Source organism: Hemicordylus capensis, chromosome 12 (genome assembly GCF_027244095.1).
Source record: "Hemicordylus capensis ecotype Gifberg chromosome 12, rHemCap1.1.pri, whole genome shotgun sequence".
Lineage (NCBI taxonomy): Eukaryota > Metazoa > Chordata > Lepidosauria > Squamata > Cordylidae > Hemicordylus > Hemicordylus capensis.
Window position 1 is genome coordinate 14,022,966 of NC_069668.1, and position 24,730 is coordinate 14,047,695.

At 49.2% G+C, this 24,730-nt stretch overlaps 1 protein-coding gene across 1 annotated transcript in view; it reads right to left on the reverse strand.

Annotated features, from left to right (window-relative positions):
* Positions 1–20,375, reverse strand: part of LOC128336139 (nitric oxide synthase, inducible-like) — a 54,243-nt gene extending 33,868 nt beyond the window's left edge. The window contains 10 exon segments of the mRNA XM_053275326.1: positions 1,564–1,665; positions 2,697–2,871; positions 4,127–4,266; positions 5,536–5,677; positions 5,765–5,856; positions 6,583–6,745; positions 11,377–11,527; positions 11,823–11,910; positions 13,239–13,341; positions 20,272–20,375. Coding sequence (XP_053131301.1) covers positions 1,564–1,665; positions 2,697–2,871; positions 4,127–4,266; positions 5,536–5,677; positions 5,765–5,856; positions 6,583–6,745; positions 11,377–11,527; positions 11,823–11,910; positions 13,239–13,341; positions 20,272–20,375 — 1,260 coding nt within the window.
* Between the last annotated feature and the right edge of the window lie 4,355 nt (positions 20,376–24,730).

Consider the following 24,730-nt stretch of genomic DNA (forward strand, 5'->3'; position numbering starts at 1 on the left):
GGAGGGGACTTGGAGCCGAGATGCTCTTCCCAGAGCGGCCCCATTATCCCCCGAGGGGGAATCTCTTATAGAGCTCACACTTCGAGTCTCTCATTCAAATGCAAGCCAAGGGGACAATTGCTTAGCAAAGGGGACAATTGCGAATTGCTTAGCAAAGGGGACAATTCATGCTTGCCACCACAAGGCCAGCTCTCCTCTCCATGTCAAGGTGAGCGACTCAACCTTTTATCTGCTCCAGTGGCTAATGGAAGAGGAGCTCTCTAGATCTGGAAGGATTCCCCCAGCCGCATCCACAGTCTGAACAACTCATAGTATCTGTAGGCTGGTTTGCAAACAGTAGTCAATGAAGGCCACGGACAGCCTTCTCCTGTGCTTGCTCAAGGCATCCAAGGATCCCCTGTAGTTTGCGTTCTGCTTTCTCCCCACTGTTGTGGTCGTACATCATCACACAACATTGTTCCAAAGCGGGGTGTATTCTGGGTAATCAATGGTGGCCTCTAGTCAGCAGTTAACAGAACTGGGGTCCTTGCATGCAAGCAGCACGGGCTGCCCCAGAATGCCTCCCTCAGGACCATAGTCAGTGTGGCCTCATTCCAGGACCTCCTGTGGGGAGAAATGGGGCCTTGCAATCACCAGGAAGAGATTGCCACACCACTGTGCATGCTGGCGAGGGGGGAGTTAGTGTCAGCTCTGAAACCACGACAAATTCCCGCTGGAAGTTCTCATCACAGAGCTTCTGGCTCATGCTTAGACTGACTCCAGGGCACTGGGCAGGGGTCTATCTCAACCCTACCATGTGGAGAGACTGGGGACTGAACCATGGACTTTCTGCACCTAAAGCAGGCGCCCGACCACTGAGCGATGGAAGGGGCGGGGAGTGGTTCGCACCTGGCTCCATGCGGCAGGGTCAATGTTGAGCGAAGCCACTTCGAACGACACTCGCGGCATGGAGGGAAGCAGCCCCCTCCCCTCTGCTCCTGGGTTTTGTTTGGAAACAAGTTCACGTGGCATGCGTCCGTGTCTTCCTTTTAGCCCATGGAGGGGGTGGGGAGAGAGAAAGAGCTTCCTGACGAGCGATATCTGCATTTCTAAAGAGGGTATCCGGCATCTCATGCTCATGATTCTACATCCGTGCCTCTCCCTATTTGCTCCGGTGATTTTTCAGAAAAAGTAGCTGGAAAACCAGCATTTTAAAAATACGGACATATGTCGAGATAAGCTAGAATTTGCGTCACAAAGCCTGATTTGTCTGTGGAGTGCTTCCAAGGATCTCAAAGGGACTTTGGGGTAAGTTTGGCTGCTGTGTGAACACACACACACACTCTCTCCCTTCGGAAGGAGATTCGGGGTGGAAGCCCTGTGTGTCAAGCCTCCTGATGAACACGGGAAGCGGCATTCTAGTGATTCAGGCCATTGGTCCCTCTGGCTCAGTACTCTCTGCACGGACTGGCAGAGGGGTCTTTCCCCACCCGACCTGGGGATCAAACCTGGGAGCTCCTGCATGCAAAGCAAGGGCTCTTTCACGGAGCTATGGGGCTTCCCCTCCGCTTCTGGCTGACTCACCCGAAAGCTACGCAGCACGGCAATATTCACCTCTACCAGAGCCTTGTCTTTCCACAGTGAAGAGAGCTTGTTCGTTTCTAGGCCCATTCTCCTCCCCACTGCCTGCAAAGGGTGGGCAGGCGGAGAATGTCGAATAGTAGCAACATGTCATATGTGGCAGCAGGCTGCAGAAATAACCTGCTAGTTAATGGATTGCTACTGTGACGTTGCAGAATATTTACCGACATTCTAACTGCTGAAGGGGAGGATGCACAGAGAGGGAGCAGCAGTGCAAGCCCAAGAATCAGGACATGATGAGTCCCATGATGATGGTTTATTGTACTTATAGACCAACCCCTACAAAACCTCTGGGCAGTCTACAATTAAAACCCAATACAAACCTTAAATCATATTAAAAAGGGATTCTCAGCGTTGCGTCCCCAGATGTTATTGGACTTCAACTCCCATAATCCCCAATCCCAGTGGCCTTTGGTTGCGGATTATGGGAGTCCAATATCATCTGAGGACCCAACACTGAGAATCCCTGATATAGAACATATCGAAAAATATCCATCAATAAAACTTTAAAACCTAAAAGCCTGATAAAACAGCCGTCTTTCCCTTCCCCTGGATCTTCCTTTCTAATGCAGCTTGACCTTTCTTTCTTTGTTTGTTATTTTATTTCATTTTATTTTATTTTATTTTATTTTATTACATTTCCTCCAAGGAACCCAGAGCAGTGTACATGGTTATGTTTATCCCCGCAACAGCCCTGTGAGGTGGGTTAGGCTGCGAGACGAGTGCCTGGCCCAGAGTGACCCAGCGGGTTTCACGGCAGGACAGAGATTTGAACTCGGGTCTCCCCAGCCCCAACACTCTGACCACGACACCACTCTGGCTTTCAAGCTGTTAGTTTATTTATTTTATTTATATCCTTCCCCTCCAAAAATGGCTCAGGGCGGTATAGAAGTTGTAAAACTCAGGACAAGACCTGCTTTTTTTTCTCTGCCCCTCGTGGTTTTCGTGCCACGGGCTAGCCATTTTAGACCCTTGATCACTAAATTTATGATGAACAAACAGGCCGAAGGGAAAACCCACCAGAGGATGGAGAGGGAGAGACCAAGGATCTCTCCAGCAAACCTCAAAAAGCTCACCTCCAGAAGACTGTAGCGTTGTGTGTCGCAGAAGTCTCGAACCCCGATCTCGGAACCCATGTACCACCCGTTGAACGGGCAGGCAGTCAACTCTAAGCCTCCGGCCTCCGGCAGCATCTTAGAGACCGCTGGAACTGTGGACCACTTCAGGTCCGGGTCTGTAAACCACTCATAGCTGACAAAAGAAGCACATGGAATTCGGTTTGCTGCCATCACACTTCTGCTTTTTTTTTTTAAAAAAAATTAAATTAATTTAATGGTTAACACAAAACCTACAGTTGTGTAGAATCCACCACGCTTCTGCTTGTGTGTGGGGGGACAACCCATCAGGGCTGGTTTTCTAAGGAGTGCTAAGCCAAGGCCCTTGCTTGCTTCTCCTGTTGCAATTATTTTTAATGCATTTGGTTGGAAGGGTGAGAAAACCATTTTGGGAAGGGGGCGTTCCTTGAACACAACTCATATCAGAAAAACAAACTGATGTAGGAGTGAATTAAGCACAGTGTTAACCTTGGGTCTTGGAGGTTTAGGGCTCTGGTCTTGTGGTAGCAAGCATGAATTGTCCCCTTTGCTAAGTAGGGTCCAACCTGGTGTGCATTGGAATGGGAGACTACATGTGTGAAACTGATTGCCAAGAAATTTAGGACAGACAAAAGAAGGCACTTTTTCACACACTGATTAATCAACCTGTGGAATGCTCTGCCACAAGATGTGGTGACAGCCAAAAGTCTGGATAGCTTTAAGAGGGGTTTAGATAAATTAATGGAGGACAGGTCTCTCAGAGGCTACTAGTCTGAGGGCTACGGGCCACCTCCAATCTCAGAGGCAAGATGCCTCCAAATCCTAGTTGCAGGGGAGCAATAGCAGGAGAGAGGGCCTGCCTTCAGCTCTTGCCTGTGCCCGTCCCAGAGGCATCTGGTGGGCCATTCTCTTGGTTATAATTTTAGTTGGATGTGTTAATAGTCCCAGGTTTATTTTTCAATTGATCTGTGTAATTAAGAATTGGAATCTAGTTGTATTTCTTTTGTATGTTTTTTTAAAAAAGAAAATTAATAAAATTATCTTTATAAATACACAACTGGATAGCCTCTTTGGCACAGAGTGAGCACGCCATGACCCAGCGATAAAGCTTCTGATAATTTGCCACGGCTTAAAGCCATATGAAGTGGAATACACTGATGGACAGAGTAAGAGAGGGCCCTATTTCGACTGAAAAACAAGATGAGGCAAGGGGGGAACCTTTCACGTATCAGCATTCCTCAGCCTCTTGGTAATTTTGTTTCGACTTGGCTTGCGTTTTATCTCTGCAGCTAATTCAGCATAACTTCGCCCCACTGAAAGCCAAGGCAGGCACCCTTTCGCAAGGCCCTAATCATCATGATGCATGTCATGAGCAGGCTGAGGCTGCTCTCAGCTGAAGCCAAGAGACTCACGTGGGATGCTCCGTCGGCACTTCAAGGACGAGATCTGGCGGCAGTTCAAATAGTTCCGGCTCTTGGCCGTTGGCTTGGAGGACCAGCGGCACCACATCAAAGCGGCCATATTTGGGCTTCCAACCAAGCTGGATGCATAACTGGGAAAGGGGGGAAAGAAACAAGCCCATTTTTCTCTGCACCGAGACACTTAACTCTTTGGCTGCTTAGCCAAAGAGCATACTTTTATGGCTATTTTCTTCAAGAATGGGATACACTCCTGCCCTCTATTTCGAATTCGAACCGAACCAGGGGGTGGTTCGAACAAAACCCAAACCGAACCACCCCCTCCTGGTTCGAACCCGGTTCGAATTCGAACCGAACTGGGCGAACCGGTTTTGTGCACATCCCTATTCTCCAAGCCACTGGAGGGGGGTCAGGCCATGTTAGCCCCCTTGCCTTCACTGCTGAAGAGGCAAGCCACGTCCCAGAGTACATATAAGTGACTGTATTCAAAACCAGACAGCCTCTTCAGCACACAGTGGAAATGCCAGGACCTTGATAGAGATAGATGCAAGGGGTGGAGAGAGCAGCTTGAGAGAAAATATTCTCCCTCTCTTTGTTGGTCCTAAGTGTCCTGGCCATTTGTTTCGTGTCTCTGTGAGAGAGCGGTTCTTTCTCACAGCACTAGAACCAGAGGTCATCATCCCGTGAAACTGATGGCCAGGACATTTAGGGCCAACAAAAGGCAGGACTTTTTCACACCATGCATCCCTAATCGACGGAATTCTTTGCCATGGGACGTGGTGGTGATGGCCACCATGGCAGGAGAGGGGGCACACCTTCCTCTCTTGCCTGTGGGCTTCTCAGTGGCAACTGGTGGGCCACTGTGGGCCACAGGATGAGACTTGGGCCTGATCCATCAGGGCTGTTTCTGTGTCCTTACGTTTGTCGTAAGGCTGCTGATAATTTGCCACGGATTACACCTTATGTGCTCCAATATATTGATGGAAGGGAAAGTGGGCTTGAAGATCTATGTTCACTCTTCTGTCCTCGGGAGGAGCTGAATAGGAGAGCACTGACCACCCGTGGGAATAAGCCCCATCCAGGCCAGAAGATGGGTCATGCTGAGCTGGCTGTCTTGGGAACAGGAGTACGGCCTCAACTCACAGCAAAGCTGGAAGGGAAGGTGCTCTGGAAGGTGCTCTGTAGAGCAGCCACCAAGACTATAGGAATGTGCTTCCTAAACCTGGGAGTCATGGATGTTTTAAACGACCTTGAGAGATTGAGGGAGCGCGGCTGTCTACGTCCACCAGGACTAGGAAACACATTTCCGTGGTGACACAACAAAACTCGGAGATAATAAATAAGTGTCCCCAATAAAACGCGGGTGCATCTACTCGGTTGCCGTTCCTGGCTTCCATGCTTACCTGTGTGAATTCGACATTGGCTGGATCCCCTACCACAGACCCATCTGGCATGTGATAGCCGGCGTATTGGAGGAGTTGGCTGTTCCAGATACGGAAATCGTGTTTCCCATCCGTCCTCTGGGGAAAGACAGTGATGGCAGACCTGGTCCCAAGAGGCACAGAGTGAGGAAGGATAAATCTGGGCTATGGTTCTACGGAATCAAGTGGAGTTCAAGGACAGGGCCCGTACCTGAGGTCCCCTCCATTGGTCGGATACTTCAGATGCTGACACAGGTGTTCAAACATCTCCTCGGCGGTAGCATAGTTCCGGGCATCGAACACCTACAAGATTCCCATTTGGGAGCCAGCCGTTAGTTTAAATCCCCAACACATTTCAGAAAAATAGCCCTGTGAGGCTGTCTGGCAACAGACAGGAAGCCAACGCCGAGAAAGAAGCCGCGTGGTGTAGTGATTAGTGTGTCATTCCAGCCCTTTGGGTGACCCAGGTTCAAATCCCCACTCAGCTGTGAAACTCACTGGGCAACTCTAGGCCATTCACTCTGTCTAAGCGACCTTCCATCGTGTGAAGAAGAAATTCCTTTGATCCATCCTCCAAATTGCCTGTCCGGTGGGGGGGGGGTTCCACATTCCCCTCCCCTCAAAACTCTCCACAAGGCCCTTCCAACCCAGCCTTACACATCTTCAACGAGTCCAGGGCACTTTCCAGCCTAGCTGCTCAACAGCGGCAAAATGCCTCCGTTCAGGCAAGTCGCCTTCGAAACATAACCACAGCAGGGGGAGCAGTCATGCAGCAACTCACAACCCCCCCAAAACAAGAGCTTCTTGACGCTGGATATATGGCATCCTAGCTCTCTATTGCAGCAATTAAATTCGAAACAAGGCACTGGAAATGTGAACGGCCCCCTGCTGTCCGCGTAGGGGCTGCGGTGTCACAACGCAGGAAGTGTGGAAGAACTCTTCCGAAATGTGACCGTGACCCTGTTGCAGGGTCTAATCTGGAAAGTGCCCAGGTGACAAAACGGGCCCGTGGTTTCTGTGGCCAGTTACCTGTAAATTGGACCCCTGGATTCTCCCGATGCATCGTGGGGCGTTTCTCCAGGCCTGCTTGGCCGCGAAGACAAGCTCCTCCTTGGTCAAGTGGTAGGTTCCGGTTGTTTCTATCTCCCTGTGGACTGCACCCAGCCGTGCCAGATGCTCTATTGTTCTGGGTCTGTGAAAAAAGGAAACCGCTACCATGATCAGCCAGGAGCGAATGCTGGGCTAATGTCATCTGCAGAGATGCGGACAAAAATATCCCTTAGGTCATCCCTTCCTGCTCCAGGGTGTGTGCAGCTGTTGCAAGAAAAAGAAGAGGACGGCCAGCAGCCAGGTGGATGGACCCGATGACGACAGCCATGCATGCACCCCTGAGAGACCTTCAAGGCCAAGTGGATCACCCTGGAGGGAATCTATCTCCGAGATCGCTAAGGGTCAACAGCGACTTGACGGCACTTAATCAATCACTCCATCCATTGCAGAAAAACATCCTGGTTCAGGCTGCCAATTCTGACGGAACCGATTCCCGGAGGCTGACTGCCTCCTTCCCCACAGAAGAAGCCTTCTGAGATCACCGTGTCTTTATGCATGGCTGTGTGGCCCCCGCTAATAACTTTTGCGCTTACAACCCAATACAAACCAAACCCACAACACACGTGGGTGAGGGGATGAGAGGACGTCAGCGTGGGTGTCCTCCCCCCCCCGCAATCCGCCATCTTGTTGTAAGATGGCAGCCACTAAAAGTGTAGGCAACGCCCCTTTGTAACTCTTCTGTTGACAGTCGGATTCACAGATGGAAGGGAATCCCAAGCAAGGGTTACGATGGCAAAAGAAGAAGAAAGCAGCCCTATCCCTTCTAGTTAGAACGACATCTTTTTCTCAGCCACCTCCGCCCCGCAAATTTTTCCTATGATCAAGCCATGAAAATCTCCATGGTTTTTTCCAAGAGTCCTCAAGAGGCTTGTCCAGACAGTAGGCTTTCCCACAGGTTTCCCACAGGTTCGGGGCATAACGGATACTCCGATGCAAAAAGGGTTGTTTTTTTACCCCAGACATAAATCGGGCTAGGTTCCGATACGGAGGGGAAACCCCGTATCGTGTGTGAAGTGCTCTCTGAAATATTGGATGGACTTCAGGGTCAATCTGGCCAATATGTGAACGCACACCCACCCTCCCAAAGTTGCTGTCTGAAAAAGCTCCTTGAGATGGGTACCAATTCTTGGAGACTTCAGGCCAGTCTTTTAGGGCCGGCCACCCTGGACCTGGCTGATTGTCCTCCATGACAGGTCAATATTTGAGGCTTGCCTGCCTTCCTGCCTTCCTTTCTGGCTTACTATTTCCATTTTTTCCTAACAGAATGTATATAGAAAAGTCCGGGTGACCTGGACCTAATGTCAGAGAAGGCGAGCTGCAAATTTCCTTATTACCTTGATAAAAAGCTGAGAAGACAAAATACTAAGACATTTTTGCTTGAGGCCCCCGGATAACAAAAAGTATCTCCTTTCAAATAATTAGATTAGGAGGAGACAGTTCGGCCTCTACAGATTCTGGGGTGAAGGGTGAGGTCCAGCTGCAGAAGAGCTTAAGGACGACTGTCGATTCAGAGGCTCCATTCAGATGTTTAAGAGAAGACGTGAAGGCAACAAATGCAGGAACATGGGAAGCTGCCATAGACTGAGTCAGACCCTTGGACCCTCTAGCTCAGTCTTGTCAACCCAGACTGGCAGCGGCTTCTCCCAGGTTGCAGGCAGGAGTCTCACTCAGCCCTCTCTTGGAAATGCTGCCAGGGAGGGAACTGGGAACCTTCAGCTCTTCCCAGAGCGGCCCCATCCCTTGAGAGGAACATCTCACAGTGCTCACACATGTAGTCTCCCACGCAAATACAAACCAGGGTGGACCCAGCTTAGCAAAGGGGACAAGTCATGCTTGCTACCACAAGACCAGCTTTCCTCCCATAAACGGAGAAGCAGAAATGGAGAAGACCTCAAAGGCAGAGAAGATCATGGATCACCAAATGCATGACAAGTATCACAACTTGGATGCCTTTAAGAGCGGATATGAGGAATCCATGGAGGAGTTTAGGTCTCTTGATCGCTAATGGAGCCTCCAGGGAGAAAGGCAGTTATTTAGAAACCTCTAAATAATAATAATAATTATTATTATCAATAATAATAAAATTTAGAAACTAATAATAATAAATAATAAATAATAAAGTTATTTAGAAATAATATTAATATTATTAATAACTAAATAATAATAAAGTTATTTAGAATCCTCTAAATAACACTTGGTCAACAGCAAGTGTTTCCCCCGCCACTGTGGGTGGGAAACAGAATTCTTGGGTCTGATTTAGCCGGCCTCTTTTTATTCTTGTAGTGGAGCAGAGCATGTGTAGAGTGCGTTTAATCTCAGATAATCAGATCTCAAGATCTGGGGCATTAGACTTTCTGGGCAGGCTTAAGCTACACACATCCCCTGTTTTGGAAAACTAACCCTGCATGGTTTAGCTTCTCCAAGTCCTTTCTGAGAAGTCAAATCACCCTCAATGCATAGCAGCAACCAGCGGGAGGAAAGAGGCGGCTTCTGTCTATCAGAAACGGCTTTCATCCAAATCAGTTGCCGGAGGGGGCAGTCAACGGAAAACTTTTAAAAGGTATGAAAATGTGAATTAAAGGACGTACCTGGATCAGAGAGTACTGGATCAGAGGATCTTCCTAGGAGGAGAGCTGGTCTTGTGACAGTAAACATGACTTGTCTCTTTACTAAGCAGGGCCTGCCCTGGTTTGCATTTGGAAGGGAGACTATATGTGTGGGCACTGTAAGATATTCTCCTGGAGGGGATGGGGCAGCTCTGGGAAGAGGACCTGCATACTTGCATGCAGAAGGCTCCCAGTTCCCTCCTCCCTGCCAGCATCTCTAAGGAGACAGGGCTGGGAGAGAGACTCCTGCCTGCAACCTGGGAGAAGCCGCTGCCCGTCTGGGTAGACAATACTGAGTGAGATGGACCCAGGGTCTGACTCAGTCGATGGCGACTTGCTATGTTGATCACTTATGGAACAATTGGAACCCTGCAATGCTGGCCCATAAAGCCAAACCCTCCCCATGTCCAGAAAGGCACATGACAGGGGAAAGGGAGACCCTTCCCTTCATGGACCGATGGAGGTGCCTGTTTTTGGCGGCGGAGTATCTCCTGGGGTGGGCCCTGGTCTGGTGGGCCGGCTAATCCACGCGGCTGGAGGACTTGCCCAGCCTGAGGCCGCTTGAGGTTCTTTGGCTGGAGACTGGAGTCACTCTGGGCCTTTCTGCGTGCACAGAAAATACTCTGCCACGGAGCTTTCTCCAACTCTTAGACGCTTTGCAAAACTTCTACATATTAGAAGGGAACCTGCCTACAGATTTGAAGCTTTTCAGTATTAGAAGTGTGTGGGTGGGGGAATCACACATTGCTTGTGTATGACATACCTTGCAAGAAAGTGTTGTTCATAATTTAAAAACTGGGGCATACGTTCATAAAAGGAAAAAAAAACATTCCAAGAGGACCCCCCACCCCACCTCCACCCCTGAAGTACTTAAGAGGCAGAAAAGATATCTAACAGAATCCCAAGAGGTAATGCTCAACACAATCGTATACCATCATAAATGTATTTTATTTATGATGATATAAGTAATAAATATTTAATGCACATATCCAACTAACACAAATCACTATAGTGAAGAAAGCCATATAATCGATACGTTCTACACGCACATACCCCAAGACAAGAGCTCTCCGGATGATATCAGGGCAAATACAGTCCCAATTGAGTCACAGAGTCGGGTTTCACAGAAGAGCATAGGCTTTAGAAGTCCAAAGGACAAAAGAAGCCAATCCGCTTTCCGAATCAGTGGAAATCCTAAAGAACCTCGCTGCAAGGTCAATTTAAGAATCAAGGACTCTCTCGAAAAGAGGCTCAAAACTAGAGGAATACCTTGAAGTTGCCAGACGCATTTGGACCTCACTTGGGTCTTCCTCAGTGAGAGTATTCCAAATTGCTGATTCCTCTAATTTTGATGGCACTTTATAAATGTATTTATGATCGTATATGCAACTAAGATAATGACATTTTAATATACACCATTAAAATGTCATGCGGGTTTTTAAAAAGAAAAAAGACCCTTACAAGATGACTTAATAATAATAATAATAATAATAATAATAATAATAATAATAATAATAATTCGATTTCTATACCGCCCTCCCAAAAATGGCTCAGGGTGGTTTACAAAGAGAAATAACTAACAAATAAGAGGGCTCCTTGTCCCCAAAGGGCTCGCATTCTAAAAAGAAACATAAGACACACACCAGCAACAGTCACTGGAGGTCCTGTGCTGCTGGGGACGGAGAGGGCCAGTTACTCTCCCCCTGCTAAATAAAGAGAATCGCCACGGTAAAAGGTGCCTCTTTGCCTAGTTAGCAGGGGAACCTTAGAGACGACTGTTCCCAACTGATTCACAGGGAAGGATCCCAGGAAAGGCTCCCCCTGCAAACTGAACAGGGAGGCGCCTTTTAAAGTGGTGATTCTCATATTTAGCGGAGGGGGGAGCAACTGACCCCATCCACCCCCAGCACAGCATCCCTCCCGTGGCTGTTGCTGGGGTCTCCTTTGTGTGCTTCTTTTTAGACGGGGAATCCTTTGGAGGCAGGGACCCCTCTTATTCACTTGTTTCTTACTCATTTGTTTTTCTATGTTAACCGCTTTGGGAACTTTTGCTGAAAATCAGTATATAAATATTAGCAGGAGCAGGAAGTGTGGAAAACCAGCTCACTTTTTAAAGGAACTGTAGTACAGGTTGATGAACTCTCTTGCTTGAGGTAGTAACTCCTCTCTGGGGGTGGCTCCATCTCGGGGAGCTTGGACCAAACCTTCCGGCTTCATGAGAGACCCTCGGCACACTTTGGTCCTGCAGCTGAGCACCTGAGATACACGAAGCAAAGAGGCAGGGAGCGAAGCATCCCCCAAATCGACAAATAGCATCAGCCATGGGCAGGATCGGGCATGAGGCTGGAGCCGGTTCGGCACCAGAATTAGGGACTGTAGATTCCTACCCTCCTCTGCCCCAGGTGTTCCCAAGCGGTGGCGCTCCAGAGGTTGTTGAACGACAATTCCCATCATCCCCAGCTACAATGGATGGTGGCTGGGGATGATGGGAGTGGCACTTCCACAGCATCTGAAGGACCACCAGATGGGAATCCCAGCTCTCTCCTCTTCCTTCTTTTCCTTGACTGTGCAACGTATCTTGAAGGCTTGTTCTGTGTTCCCAGTTTTTAATCTGTAGATGTCTTGGGCATCGGGAAATCTGCTGGGCGCCATTTTGGGAAGGATCAATCTGAACAAAAGAGAGAAGTTGGGGGGGAAACATGTGATGGATTCACTCAGTGGTTGGCATTTCGTCCCATTCTCCTTGGCCTGCCTCCAGAGATCTCAGGCTGGCACATGGGGAGGTTCTCTGACTTTTATTTTCACAACTATCCCATAAGGTAGGCAAATATTGTCGAGGGTCGCAACTGAACCCACCACATCTATTTTTCTCTTGTGTGAAGGAGATTGGGCGGGTCAGCTTCACCAAGGCATAAACTCAAAGCCATCCCATTGCAGAAATGCTAGTTGATTAATCGACTGATTTCTAAGTCCTTAAAAAAATAATCTAATGCAGGCATCTAATGTTGGGCCTCCGATCATAGCCCCAGCCACAAAGGCCTTTGGGGGACCCAAGTTTGAGAACCCTTGATCTAATGGGCTGAAAGTGTGGTAAGGGTTGTATATCGTTAAGGGCCACTAGGTGGCCCTGGGTGCAGAGGAAGGGAAGGTTTGGAAAGGGAAGATTAAAGTTAGTTTCTGTTTGGGCTCAACAGGGTGTCCAGGGTCTTTGTTAACTCCACAGGAAGGGAGCGAAAGACACCACCCCTTAGATGGTTCTGATGGTTACTTTCTTTTTCCTATTCCGTCTGCCTTTGCTTTGTCACCAATAGACAGCACATTCAGGCTTAGTGGCTGTCTATAGGGCAGCAGCCGTGGGGAAATAACTTGTCTAGGGAGCAAGAAGCCACCGGTTCAAATCCCCGCTAATATGTTTCCCAGCAGCAGCGATATAGGAAGATGCTGAAAGGCATCATCTCATCCTGCACGGAAGATAGCAATGGTCAACCCCTCCTGTATTCTACCCAAGACAACCACAGGGCTCTGTGGGCACCAGGAGTCGACACTGACTCAACGGTGCAACTTTACTTTACTTTATAGGGCAGAATAATCCCCGACAGAAAGCTGAGGTTTCAGGTAATCTATTCTGGCTTCACAGGACTTTACAATTATTTTGTATTTTCGTTTAAATGGCTGGGGGCGGGGTGGTGGTGGTGGAGTAGTTCTGGAATGTAATCCAACCTTAGAAAGGGTAATGGTTGTATATAGTTCAGGGCCACTAGGTGGCACTGTGTGGGGGAAAAGGGAAGGTTTGGAAAGGGAAAATTAAAGTTAGGAACACAGGAACACAGGCAGCTGCCATATACCAAGTCAGACCCTTGGTCCATCTACCCAGACTGGCAGCGGCTTCTCCAAGGTTGCAGGCAGGAGTCTCTCTCTCTCAGCTCTATCTTGGAGATGCCGCCAGGGAGGGAATTTGGAACCTTCTGCATGCAAATTCAGACTCACTTCTTTTGCAGGGACAGCGTGCATCAGTTCATCCTGCGTCTTGCTTAGGCCGTTTAATGGCAAGGCACTCTCCTGCTTTGCCGAGCTAGAGAAGAAGACGGAGGATTCGGTTTTATGGCAAAAATGCTTCTATGAGGCGTTTGGGGCTCAGCTAAGCATGCAACACTGGGTCATGAAATCAGCACTTGCTTCACAGAGAGATGAGAAAACATTAGCTGTGTTTTTAGGAAGCACCCCCCCTCACCTTTCATCTGACCATGGGAGGAAAAGGACGGCTGTAGGAATCCACCCTGACCAAAACACAGCATTGAACCTGGCCTACCTCACAGAGTTGTTGTGAGGTTAAGTGGCAGCGTGGGTAGGGACCGGTATACCACTGAACTCCTTGGAAGACGGGTGGAAGATAAATGTGATAAATATGTAAATATGGTGATCAGAATTGTCCTCCTCTCTCTGCAGGACGCAGCTCATGGGTTCGGTTAGGATTGTTATGTTGGAGATGAACATCCAGGGCATCGGCCTTTTGCACCCACTGTCCTAATGACCACGAGGGGCATCGGGAGTAGAGACCGTGAGTCAGGGTCTCCCTGTCTGTCCCTACTCCGTGACCCCTGAACGGACTCTGCAGCACTTCCTGTGCTGAGACACAATCCTTCCTTTCCTCCTAGAGAGCAGATGGAGATATCTCTCTCCCTCTCCTAACCTATCCACTATGTAGTCCTTCAGATTAGAGATAGGTCTTTCCTATCCAAGTGTATTTAACCAATAAATGTCTAGTGTTTAGTCACACAAGGATCTCCATGTCTTTTCTCTAAACAGCTGCACTATCCAAACCCTCCTCTGCTCCCTACTCTGTCACTGGAGTGTGTGCTCATTCCTTCGTGCTCTGCTGTTTTACCTCTTGTGGGTAAAAATCAACCACCTCTAACATGTTATTCTCATAGTGAGCTGCCTTATCCTGAGTCAGAGCCTTGATCCATCTAGCTCAGCATCGTACACTGACTGGCAGCACTTCTGCAGGGTTTCAGATGGGTCTTCCCCAGTCCTCCGTGGAGATGCAGCCAGGGAGGGACTGGACCTGGGAGTTTTTGCATGCAAAGTACGTGTTCAGCTAGCATTTCCCAATATTTTTCACAGGATCCGGCCATTGAGACCTCCGGGATTGCATCTAAGAGACACCTGGATGCAGGTTGCTGGGGACCCCAGGCTGATCCTGATCAATATTACAGGAACAACTTAAGTTTCCAGAGGTTCCAGATGCATAGGGACATACGAAGCTGCCCTATACCTATTCAGACCCTGGGTCCATCTTGCTCAGTAGTGTCTACCCAGACTGGCAGCGGCTTCTCCAAGGTTGCAGGCAGGAGTCTCTCTCTCAGCCTTAATCTTGGAGATGCTTCCAAGGAGGGAACTGGGAACCTTCTGCATGCAAGCCTGCAGGTACTCTTCCCAGAGCGGCCCCATCCCCTCAGGGGAAGATCTTAGTGTTCACATGTCTCCCATTCAAATGCAAACCAGGGTGGATCCTGCTTAGCAAAGGGGACAAGTCACGCGTGCTACCGCAGGACCGGCTCTCTTCCCCTCACATTATGTTCTCACATTATATTTTATTATTATATTGTATTGTAGACACATTTTGTTATATTATAATTATTATTTATTAAGTAGTAGTAGTAGTAGTATCATCAACCAGGATTCCCAACCTGTCGCCCTCCTGATGTTACTGAACTACAACTCCCAGCTCTTTGGAACTACAACTCCCAGGGCTTTGGAACTACAACTCCCAGGGCTTTGGAACGACAACTCCCAGGGCTTTGGAACGACAACTCCCAGCTCTTTGGAACTACAACTCCCAGGGCTTTGGAACGACAACTCCCAGCTCTTTGGAACTACAACTCCCAGGGCTTTGGAACTACAACTCCCAGGGCTTTGGAACGACAACTCCCAGCTCTTTGGAACTACAACTCCCAGCTCTTTGGAACGACAACTCCCAGCTCTTTGGAACTACAACTCCCAGGGCGTTGGAACTACAACTCCCAGGGCTTTGGAACTACAACTCCCAGCTCTTTGGAACTACCAGGGCTTTGGAACTACAACTCCCAGCTCTTTGGAACTACAACTCCCAGCGCTTTGGAACTACAACTCCCAGGGCTTTGGGATATGCTCCCTGCTGAAATAAGAGCATCTCCTTCTCTGTTTGTTTTCAGGAAGACCCTCCAGACTCTCCTGTTCTCCAAGCATTACATCAGAATTACTTTTAATAATAGGTTTTAATAACCATTCTATACGGTTGGTTTTTATTGTGTCTTGTGCAGTGTTGATTTTTAAAAATATTTTAAACCTTGTACACCGCCTAGAGATGTACACATCAGGCAGTATTAAAACACACACCCCACGATCAATCAATCAATCAATCACCCCCAGCGACCATTTATTGTGGCTGGGGATTGTGGGAGTTGTCGTTCAGCAACTCCCGTTCAGTGCCACAGGCTGGGCAGCCCGGTGGCTACGAATGCGGATGGCCAAAGGATGCCTCTGAATCCCAGGGCAGGTGGCTCCATCATCTCTTGCCTGGGGCCTTCCCGGAGGCATCAGGTGGGGCGCTGTGGGGTCCAGGGCTCTGGACTAGATGGGCCTTCTTGGGCCTGATCCAGCCGGGCTGTTCTCACGCTCTCTCCTCCTCAGGCAGCCTCAGTCCCTGGAGACCCTCAGCAAGCAGCACCCCTGGGCATGGGGAGGATGCCGCCAAGACCCCACGGATGCCCACGCCACTTTGGAAGCAGGAGACGGGCTCTCTGGCCTCTCGCTAAATGGCAGGTCCTGGGGGGGGGGGGTTCTGGTGAGGGGGGGTTTCTGGGGGGTTTCTGGGGGGGTTTTCTGGTGAGGCAGAGGCCGAGGTCTGAGGCCCAGCCAGCCAGCCAGACAAAGAGGCGGCACCACCAGGCTGTCGAGGGGAAACAAAGGCAGGGGCAGTCACGCCAGAGACGCACTTGCTCCGGGGAATTAAGTGGGTGGTGCTTTCAAAGCGCTGCCGGCCAACAGCTCATGGAAGAAAACAAACTCGGAGTTTTCTCCGTTTCCTGCAAAGTGACATCTGGACCCATTTTTCCATTTCGTTTTGATTCCGGCCAGGGAAAAGGAGAGCCAACTTTTGGCGACCACTGACTGATGATAGGAACATAGGAAGCTGCCATATACTGAGTCAGACCCTTGGTCTATCTAGCTCAGGATTGTCTTCACGGACTGGCAGCGGCTTCTCCAAGGGTGCAGGCAGGAGTCTCTCTCCCAGCCCGATCTCGTTGGAGATGCTGCCAGGGAGGGACCTGGGAACCTTCTGCTCTTCCCAGAGCGGCCCCATCATCTCCTCAGGGGGAGATCTTTCAGTGCTCCCATCACACGTCGTCTCCCATTCAAATGCAAACCAGGTTGGACCCTGCTTAGCAAAGAGGACAATTCATGCTTGCTACCCTAAGCCCAGCTCTCCGAGACCCAGAATGATCTTGCATTCTGTAGCCACCTCAGCCCAAGGTTTGCACCAACTTGGCTCCCAGTCAAGCTCCAGGCAGAACTTGTTTTCAAAAGACATTATTATATTTTTATAGTTTTAAAAACAACAACCCCACAACGGTACTCAAGGCCCAAACAACCCAAGGCAAAGACCAGGCAATGAAGTCAGGCTGCTGTGCCAAACTGCACATCAGTTCTGCTGCTTTATCTGGGAGATGCTTCTTAGCATCGCAGCGGACACGGAGTTCTAGTGGCAATGAATCAAGGAACCGGAAAACCTCTGCCTGTAATTGGGCGGCTTTCTGCAGTGCGATCAAGGCTGGAGACAGGAGAGAAGCAGCCGTTCAAGAACGTTTCCAGAGCTGGGCTCCACGATAAGAGACGCCAAGAAGAAATGAGAGGCAGGAGTCAAAGTTGCAAGCGGACTTTGCGAAGAGGGGCTTACTTCTGAGTAAACATTATAGAGGGGGGGGGGTCTTGGCTATGAAGAAGGGTGTCAATGGACAAAGGGGCAGTATTATTTCTTTCTTTTTACATTCATATCCCGCGCTTCCTCAGAGGGGTAGACAGGGTTGTGTTTATGGTGAGAGTGCTGGACGAGGACCGGGGAGACCCGAGTTCAAATCCCCCTTCAGCCATGAGACTAGCTGGGTGACTCTGGGCCAGTCACTTCTCTCTCCGCCGAGCCTACTTCGCAGGGTTGTTGTGAAAGAGAAACTCAAGGATGTAGTACACCGCTCTGGGCTCCAGGGAGGAAGAGCGGGACATAAATGTAAATAATAATAATAATAACAACAACAACAACCCTGTGAGGTAGGCTAGGCTGAGAAAGAAGAAGTGGCTGGCCCAGAATCCCCGAGTAAGTTTCATGGCTGAACGGAGATTTGAACTCGGGTCTCCCCGGTCCTAGTCCAGCACTCTAAGCATGACACCATGTGCTTCCAGGCAATTCCAGAGAAGCAGTGAAGCCGCCGCCTAATCAAACAGGCATTGCAGGCTTTTGAAGCATGGCAAAACCCTGCGGCACCTGCTTGACCAGGTCTAAAAATGCATGGGCAAGCCTTCTGGCCCTGGCTCTCTGGAACTCCCTGCCCCTTGAAGTTGAAGACTTCTTAAAAATTCCAGCAGCCGGCCTCTCCTCAACCCTATAGACTCTAGAGTCTCCTCTATACATTTTTCGGTGACTGCCGTGTTTCAGAGAATGCCTTATGCTGCCTTTCTCTCTGTTAGAGGTTGTGTTTTCCTGTTGTTGTTTTTAAATAGGCTGCATGAATTCATTTATGGAGAATGGCAGTAGAGAAATATTTTGAACGCATGAACAAAGGTTCTAACAGGAAAGCAGATCTACTGTGGCACAGAGTTCCACGTCACATTTAGTGGCCAATATTGAGCGCTTTGGCACACTAGCCAAAGACAAGAGGCTCCTTCGTATCTTGTGTGGCTGTTTCTAGTGTGATCTGAAGGAACAGCTGGACCGTCCCATTCCCTGAGCTCCCCCCCCACCCCGTCATTGATTTCTATTTATAAAGAAGGAAGGAAGGATATGCAGTTAAGGACATACGAAGAGCCCTCTCACATCAGACCCGACCAGAATTCGATTCCCAACAGGAACTGGCGCAAAGGTAATAACAGCCTTCCTCTATTCTTCTCTGACATTCATAGGTACACTGCCCCTAGACTTGGAAGCTCCATTTAGTCATTGCGGGGGGGGGGGGGGGGAGAAAGACTGCTGAGTGGTCATGAGTCGGTCTGTTCCCCCTTTCAAGGCCATTCACCCTGGTGTCATGTGATGAAGCCCACCCTTTTGACTGACCTAATTCTCCTGGCAATCAATTCCTTTGGGTAACTCTGAGCTCCGGTGAAACTTGATGTGTGAGCATTACTGTAAGATATTCCCCTCTTAGGGGATGGAGCCGCTTCTCTGGGAAGAGCAGGAGGTTCCCAATTTCCCTCCCTGGCAACATCTCCAAGAGAGGGCTGGGAGAGACTCCTGCCTGCAACCTTGGAAAAGCCGCTGCTGCCAGTCTGTGAAGACAATCCTGAGCTAGGTGGACCAAGGGCCTGACTCAGTATATGGCAGCTTCCTATGTTCCCTAAGATCTTTCCTGGCTCTGTACTTGAGATCTTTTTAGGAGAGGAAAGCTGGTCTGGTGGTCGCCAGCAGGACTTGTCCCCTTCGCTAAGCAGGGTCCGCCCTGGTTGCATTTGAATTGGAGACTTGATGTGTGAGCACTGGGAGAGATTCCCCCTCAGAGGATGATGGAGCCGCTCTGGCAAGAGCAGGAGGTTCCCAGTTCCCTCCCTGGCAGCTTCTCCAAGAGAGGGCTGGGAGATACTCCTGCCTGCAACCTCGGAGAAGCCGCTGCTGCCAGTCTGTGAAGACAATACTCAGCTAGATAGACCAAGGGTCTGACTCCGTATATGGCAGCTTCCTCTATTCCCCAAGATCTTTCCTGGCTCTGTACTTGAGATCTTTTTAGGAGAGGAAAGCTGGTCTGGTGGTCGCAAGCAGGACTTGTCCCCTTAGCTAAGCAGGGTCTGCCCTGGTTGCATCTGAAAGGGAGACTTGATGTGTGAGCCCTGGAAGAGATTCCCCCTCAGAGGATGATGGAGCCGCTCTGGCAAGAGCAGGAGGTTCCCAGTTCCCTCCCTGGCAGCTTCTCCAAGAGAGGGCTGGGAGAGATTCCTGCCTGCAACCTCGGAGAAGCCGCTGCCAGTCTGTGAAGACAATACTCAGCTAGATAGACCAAGGGTCTGACTCCGTATATGGCAGCTTCCTCTATTCCCCAAGATCTTTCCTGGCTCTGTACTTGAGATCTTTTTAGGAGAGGAAAGCTGGTCTGGTGGTCGCAAGCAGGACTTGTCCCCTTAGCTAAGCAGGGCCTGCCCTGGTTGCATATGAAAGGGAGACTTGATGTGTGAGCCCTGGAAGAGATTCCCCCTCAGGGGATGGAGCCAATCTGGGAAGAGCTGAAGGTTCCCAGTCCCCTCCCTGGCAGCATCTCCAACGGGAGAGGGCTGGGAGAGAGACTCCTGCCTGCCACCTGGGAGAAGCCGCTGCCAGTCTGGGTTGACAAGAGTGAGCTAGGTGGACCAAGGGTCTGACTCAGTAGATGGCAGCTTCCTCTATTCCCCAAGATCTTTCCTGGCTCTGTACTTGAGATACTTTTAGGAGAGGAAAGCTGGTCTTGTGGTCGCAAGCAGGACTGGTCCCCTTAGCTAAGCAGGGTCTGCCCTGGTTGCATATGAAAGGGAGACCACATGTGAGCACTGGAAGAGATTCCCTTCTTAGAGGATGGAGCCGCTCTGGGAAGAGCAGGAGGTTCCCAGTTCCCTCCCTGGCAGCATCTCCAAGATAGGGCTGAGAGAGATTCCTGACTGCCACCTTGGAAAAGCCGCTGCTGCCAGTCTGTGAAGACAATCCTGAGCTAGATGGACCAAGGGCCTGACTCAGTAGATGGCAGCTCCTAGGTTCCTATGGGGGAAAGAAGAACGTGAGTCGGTTTACCTGGCAAGATCTGCAGTTGCCTTTTCCACATCATTGTTTATATCCTTCCTTTCCTGGGACCTGTTCTTTCTGCTTTGGGACTTGAAAAGTAGCTGGCACATCATTTCCTCGGACTTCTCTGGACTCCCACCCTGTAGAGGATGGGGAAACGAAGCTCCCGTGAATGGAAAAGAAAGCTCTTCCTAGGTGGAGTTTATTTCCTTTTGCGGACGGCAGTTGCTCCTTGGGAGTAAAACTTGGGTTAACGAAAATCAGAAGAAAAGGAGGACAAAAGGAAAAACGAGCTCCATGTGCACCGATGGTGAAAATCGACCCATTTGTGAAAACGTCAAAACGGCTTCCCAAGCACCAGAAGCGTATTGCTTTGAAAAAGACAAGTTCTAGCGGCCGCTGCTGGGGAGAATGAAACAGGAGCTTGTTTCCTCAGGCAAAGTGAAATCTGGCATAACATCGTTACTCCAACCGCAGAGCATCCTGTGGGTCAAGAAAAGTTGGGAAACGGAGAGGCCAGGATTGAACCTGGGACCAAGAGGCTGCTGGTTCGAATCCCCGGTGGTCTGTGGCCCAGGCTATGGGAAACACCTCTGTCGGGCAGCAGCGATCTAGGAAGATGCTGAAAGGCATCAATCGCATACTGCGCGGGAGGAGGCCATGGTCAACCCCTCCTGCATTCTACCCAAGACAACCCCAGGGCTCTGTGGGCGCCAGGAGTCGAAATCGACTTCACCTTTAAGCAAGGGCCGGGGTCGGAGGGCTCTGTCCTACCCTGCAGGGCACCCAGCCCTTTAATGACCACACAGTCACGTCTTCTCCTTTCTTTTAACTCACAGGCCGTCGGGGAATGGGAGTGCACACACCTCCCGAACCTGGGTAGGACGTGCCTCCTCTCCTAATTAGAATGGTGTGGACCTGGGTCTGAAGGTAGGGGAGGGTCTGATCTGCTGGTCTTGTGGTCGCCAGCATGGTTTGTCCCCATAGCTAAGCAGGGTCTGCCCTGGTTGCATCTGAATGGGAGACTGGATGTGTGAGCACTGGAAGAGATTCCCCCCCTCAGGGGATGGAGCCGTTCTGGGAAGAGCAGCAGGTTCCAAGTTCCCTCCCTGGCAGCATCTCCAAGATAGGGCTGAGAGAGACTCCTGCCTGCAACCTTGGAGAAGCCGCTGCCAGTCCGGGCAGACAATACTGACCTAGATAGACCAAGGGTCTGACTCCGTATAGGGCAGCTTCCTATATTCCCTAAGATCTTTCCTGGCTCTGTACTTGAGATCTTTTTAGGAGAGGAAAGCTGGTCTTGTGGCATCAAGCATGCCTTGTCCCCTTAGCTAAGCAGGGTCCACCCTGGTTGCGTATGAAAGGGAGACTTGATGTGTGAGCCCTGGAAGAGATTCCCCTCTTAGGGGATGGAGCAGCCGCTCTGGGAAGAGCAGAAGAAGGTTCCAAGTTCCCTCCCTGGCAGCATCTCCAAGATAGAGCTGAGAGAGACTCCTGCTTGCAACCTTGGAGAAGTCGCTGCCAGTCTGTGAAGACAATCCTGAGCTAGATAGACCAATGGTCTGACTCAGTATATGGCAGCTTCCTATGTTCCTAAATGGGAGTGCACACACCTCCCGAACCTGGGTAGGACGTGCCTCCTCTCCTAATTAGAATGGTGTGGACCCGCCTATGGAGTAGACCCGGGTCTGAACGTAGGGGAGGGTCTGATCTTGAGTCCGACTCACTGGGTCTAACCCAGCACTGGTCGGCAGCCGGTCTTCAGCCCTGGCTGCAGGTTCTCCCAGAGACTGGACCGGAGACCTGTGTGAACTCCAGGTGCTCCGTGACTGCGCTATGGATGTTTCTAATGCCCCTATGAAGCTGCTTCCGACTGAGTCAAGGCCCTTGCTTCATCTAGCGCCGAAATGTCTGCGCTGACTGGTGGCAGCGGCTCTTTTTGACTTTATACTTTTTTATTCAATTTTTACAAGACAGAAGGACAAACACAAATGACACAGACACTCACAGACACACACAGAATCAAGACTTCCATCTCATCATTGGAACAAGTGCTGTTCACAATAACCGGATCTTGCCTATAGATTCAACATTCTCTCCCCATATAGAAAACAACTTTGGGGTGTTTTTGAAACATTTGGTGTTAGCCCTCCAAAGCCTGACAAAAACCCATTTTGTGATGTATTTTGAGACAGACAAGAAGGGGGTCCCGTTCTTTTTTAAATTCTTCAAATTTATTTCTTAGTAGTGAGGTTGATTTCGCCATTTCTGCCAATTCTAGTACTTTAAGAATCCAATAATCCTCTGTAGACGGACATTGACGGTCTTTCCATTTGCGCGCAAATGTCAGTCTTGCTGCCGCTGTCAAGTACATGAAGAGGGTCCAGTATTTCCCCGGGAGAGCATGGTTATCAATACCTAATAGTTTTGATTCTGGACTCTTGGAAAAAGCAGCCGCTCTTTCCGAAGCTCTGTTTGGAGATGTCGAGGACTAAAAAGGGGACCTTCTGCTGCACACAACGCAGGGCTCTGCGACTCAGCGCCTCTGTCTGAAACGCTCTTCAAACCTTAATACATCACATTTAAGGCGACTTCTCGCATCTTCAGATCAATAATTCACCAAACACCCATCCTCAGGACCACATCAAATAGACTTTACTCCTTACAGTTATGTGCTTATGATTAAGCACATCCTTTTACTGAAATCAGTGGGACTGGAATTATTATTATTATTATTATTATAATATTATTATTATTATTATTATTATTATTATTATTATTATTATTACATTTCTATCCCGCTCTTCCTCCAAGGAGCCCAGAGCGGTGTACGACATACTTAAGTTTCTCTTTCACAACAACCCTGTGAAGTAGGCTAGGCTGAGAGAGAAGTGACTGCCCCAGAGTCACCCAGCTAGTTTCATGGCTGAGTGGGGATTCGAACTCGGGTCTCCCCGGTCCTAGTCCAGCACTCTAACCACTCCACCACGCTGGCCCTCATGTATGTACTTTGTACTTTGTACCAAATTTGTACCAAAGTATAAATGTATCTTGGGCTGCAATCTACCCATATCTGTTGCTTTCTATGCTGTACAATAATCTTTTTCCATGATTGAACAACAAATGTAGGGACCAGGTGTTTTAATATGATAAATTACTCATCTCAGCCAAAAAGGGATTCTTTTTAATAGAAACACACACTCACACAAAAGTGGGGGGGGGATCTTAAAATAAAGGATTTTTATTTTAAATCCTTATTTTAAAAGGATCTTGGATAAAGTAATACTTTTTTTAAAATATGCATCTATCTCCCTGTACTAACCCTGTTCCTTAACATGGTATTTGAGATTTACAAACTCCAACCAAAATTGTGCAGTCCAGCACACTGTTACACAGAAGGAGTGCCACTGATTCCAATGGGATTATGCATCGCTAGGTCAAAATCCCGGCAAAGCTAAACAACTGGGAGTCTCACTCAGATCAGTGGGAAAGTCAAAGCCCTGCTTTAGTCTGTTCTGCTAAAATCCACTTTAAAAAAAAGAGTGTCATCTCAGTTGGATCATAACCCTTTACTTTAAATTGCTGCAAAAAACACCTGTGGTTCAGCATCCGATGAACTGTCTTGGACAGTTAGTAACCGGATCCTTCTATATCACCTGCCCTGAAACACCACAAGACTAGGATTAGCACGTTCCATGCGTTTTGCATCAGATTCTTCTCTCCAGTGCTCCTCGAAATAAGGGCACTTTCATATATCCAGCTCCTCGGATTCGGCCAATGTCAAATGCATCTCGAACGAGCCAGGGCCGGCAACTTTTCCAGAGAGAGAAGGATGTCTCAGCAAAAAAGCTACTGGGCTTCTTTTTGCCCCACTTGGCACAAAATTCCTGCCCTGAAGCTGTCAGCAGAAGGAGAAGGATTTCTTACCGTGCTTTGGAGCGGTCCTGGCTGGTCCCTTGAGAAAAGAACTTCAGAGCCAAGGCCTTCTTGTTGCATCTCCGAAGGAAAATCATTTTTATAGCCGCTTGGGATTCCTGTTCCATGTGGCAGGATCAAAAACCACTTGAGGACGGCAAAAGTGGGGAAATTCCCGGGTCTGCATGAGCTGCTAATGAGGCACACATACCCCCACCTTGGTACTGCGGCCCCTGTCTCCGCCCACAGCCCCCAGACAGACAGGCAAATCAGGAAATTATGTGGCTGTGTGATGCTATTTTGAGCACAGGTCTTTGTAAAACAAAGATAATCCCGTCTCTTTTCTGGGGCCATTCCTCCTCATGCATGGCGGTCGCATGCATATTATTTATTTTATTTTATTTTTGCATTTATATACCGCCTTTCGTTAAAAAGATAACCCCAAGGCGGTTATGGGTTCTGCCTGGGCTTTTCCAGACAGCAACAAATGGCAGAATGCTGAAAACTCCCCGAGTTTCCACCACAACCTTACTCACCATATACCCAACGCTGG